Below are 3,293 nucleotides of genomic sequence, written 5' to 3' on the forward strand. Positions count from 1 at the left end.
AGCGTCGTTCTCGACCACCTCAGAGTACAAGAACAGGCAGGGCCGCCCCTGGTCAAATTGGCGCCATAAGCAAAATTTTTATATGAGGCCCTCCCCAAATCCATACCTCTACCCATGGCACCAACAGTAGTCACATCCCGCCAAACCCTCACACAGTGTTTATTCAGCATTGCACTGTGTATTGTCTACAAATAAAACTATAAACATTGAGATGGTGTGAGTATATTATGTTGTAATATTTGAGTAGGTCGGGGCTGATTTGAGGAATGTCATCACTTCTGATGGAAAACATGAAAAATGTATCCTTCTGTAAAAGTAAAGCATCAAAATAACTTGATCCGGCATGTTTTGAATAAGAGTTGTCAGATTTACATTTTGGTAAACCCAGATGTGCAGATTTGATGGAGTATGGATATGTTGTCAGTTTGTTTGTTGGTATCTTTAGTTCCCTCTAGCTGGCCCACACTTCTACTCTCTCTCCTGATATGACAGACATCCACACACACATGTTGAGATCCATATAAGGCCGCTTCTAAGGTAGACTGATAGAGCTGGGTGTATTTGACACCTTTTCACCACAAGAGGGCGGTGAAGCCTTTCTGCTGGTCTCTTCCTCAGTCTTACAGTAGCAAAAAAATGGGTACACACTATAGACAAACTGTTAAAGACTAGTAACTTGGTGACACCAAACTCTGATGCAGATTATAGTTAAGGGAGCATCTTTACCCACAGCAATCTCTTTACAAATAGCTGCATCTTCCATGAAAGAAAATAAGGATTTTGAATGGTGGCTCTCAGGCCTCTGGTAGAGGACCTGAGAGAGACTGGACTTAAGTGTCCATAGTGTAGTTTTGCATCATACAGTCCTCACGACAGTGCAGATAACATCTTCAGAGGAAAGCAGAGTGCTAGGCTACATGTATACTCTTAACCCTTAGCACTGAGTCTGTTTTTCTTCTCTAAATATATCATTTCTAATATTCACTAATCCCACAATGCACTATCATCAAGCTCATACAGTGAAGTGATAATGGCAAGATGGACTTAAGTGTCCATAGTGTAGTTTTGCATCATACAGTGCAGATAACATCTTCAGAGGAAAGCAGAGTGCTAGGCTACATGTATACTCTTAACCCTTATCACTGAGTCTGTTTTTCTTCTCTAAATATATCATTTCTAATATTCACTAATCCCACAATGCACAGTCATGAACAGGACATTAAATGAGCCAGAGTCCTGTAAGGGTCCCATTTTGAAAACCTGTACCCACCCCGCACCCACAAAGCTCTGTGTCAGACCTGACCCATCATCTGGAGCTACTTCTAAATCAGCTGCTTTAGTGAGGAAGTGCCTAGCTCTGTCTCTTTCTTTTTGGCACTGTTTACAAGCAGCAAAGCGTTGGATAACATTGTTCTCACTGCCTGTAACCACTGAACTTCTCCCATATGTCAAATTTTGGCCTTCAATGATGTAAGCTATTGTCCACAATATTGTATTCACCACTGTCTGTTTTGGGTTTTAACTTATCCAGTCTGATCCACTGGTGCCTAGCCGACAACATCCTATTAGCTGGATGTGAGCTGAGGACTCAAAGGCTTTGCCGTAGCCCTTCACAATAAATATATCGCTTATTTAGATCTTATAAATTTTGATGTTTAAAAGACACTGAACCATTATTTATTTATAACATATTTTTTACTTGTTAAACATCATTTTTCACGGGTACCTGACTAAGTGCAGGACTTTGAAATGGGCATAAAACTTCCTTAATACACCTGAACTATCAGACATTTCTCATCAACTGATAATGTGAAATGGCTTCTGATAGCTGGAGGGAGAACAGGAATCACATAGCACAACTGTCCAATTTATGACCTGTGAAAAGTACAAAGTATCCATTGTACAGTAACGTTTAAATCTGTCATGTATTTTTAAGAGCTTAGAAAGTATTTATGTGTGACTTGATCTTTAGCCTTTAGCCTTAATTATACGTAAATCTAACATTTTTAACCAAAGTGAAAAGGGCTGAGACTTGGTTTAGAATAGCACAAGCTTGCTTGTACTGTCATGATTGAGTTTTGTTGTTATACAGTATGTATTGTTAGTTGGAGGGACCTGTGCCAGACGAGACACCCAGATACTCAGCCAGAGGGAGCATATTTGGTCTAGCTAAAGGTTTTCTGTTATTTGCATCCTAATCCAGTCAAAATTTCCCAAGATGTACCTTATAAGAGCATGTATGTTGTTGCTAAGGAACAGTTTTCCCAGTGCCCCCAGTAGGGGGTCTTATTATGAATAATATTACATATCCCCATTCAAGGGAGACAAGACATCTTTTTCCCCTGCAGATCATATTTGTCACTGTTTTCATACTTAAATGTGGAAAGGATCATTTTTTCTCACTATAGTTTTAGACCTTTACATATTAAGTGATAGATGCAGTTGTGATGCAGAGTTATTACTGATATAAAGGTGAGGCTGTCTAGGGAGACAATCTGTGATGTTAAACTTTTAAATAGTTTTTCAGTGAGCTAAACATTCAAAGAGCATCTTTGCTCACACAGCACTAATGGCATACTTACAGTACATTTGTCTTTAATTAATCATGGACAACATTGTGACTTCATCCAAAGGTGTATCCACAGGAGGTCCGGTCTAGGGTATAGGGGCTCCCCTATAGTTGTAGCCCCTCTTACCCCTGCTGCATGCACTCTGTGTGGGGCAGAGGCTTGGGGCATGGCCCCCTGTCTTCCTGCTGGGCCTCCATCTGCTGTGGAGGTGGTTATGTCCCCAGATTGATGGCATGACAATGAGTTTATGACATGTGTTGCCTTGAGTGACAGAGGGTCTCATCTCAGCTGGGCCTCCTGACGACCACAGATCTCACATTTGTAGATGGCACTTTGCCAAAGCTAATGGGAGGAGTGATCCTCTGGCTGTGGAATGGGACTTGTAGTTTACAGCTGGCTGGTAATTCAGGACAAATCTCCTGAATTCCTGGTGCACTTTCTGATTGATATGTGTTTATTATAAAGGTATTTAACATTTCACTCTTTGTACAAAAAACAGGAAGCAAATACAAAAGCAAATACAAAGCAAATTAATCTTTATTTAACCACAAATTATGTCCATATGCATGTCCATATTAACAGCAAACAGCAGCAGTTTGACACTATTAGTGAGACACATGAAGCTGGTCTTTGGCTTTGACCAGCCTCTCAATGTCAGGCTGAAGCTGACTAACTGAGAGGGTGAGAACGTCCTGCAGGTGTAGATCAGTCAGAGTGCTTCTG

The 3,293-nt window shown here is 40.7% G+C and overlaps 1 protein-coding gene across 1 annotated transcript in view; it reads left to right on the forward strand.

Moving 5' to 3' along the window:
- The window catches only part of LOC109962185 (poly(A) polymerase type 3-like), a 7,940-nt gene extending 5,141 nt beyond the window's left edge, over positions 1 to 2,799 (forward strand). The window contains exon 10 of the mRNA XM_020603659.1: positions 2,634 to 2,799. Coding sequence (XP_020459315.1) covers positions 2,634 to 2,799 — 166 coding nt within the window. The remainder of the gene's footprint in view (positions 1 to 2,633) is intronic.
- The last annotated feature ends 494 nt before the right edge of the window (positions 2,800 to 3,293 follow it).

This window comes from Monopterus albus, unplaced genomic scaffold (assembly GCF_001952655.1).
Source record: "Monopterus albus unplaced genomic scaffold, M_albus_1.0 scaffold62.1, whole genome shotgun sequence".
Taxonomy (NCBI): domain Eukaryota; kingdom Metazoa; phylum Chordata; class Actinopteri; order Synbranchiformes; family Synbranchidae; genus Monopterus; species Monopterus albus.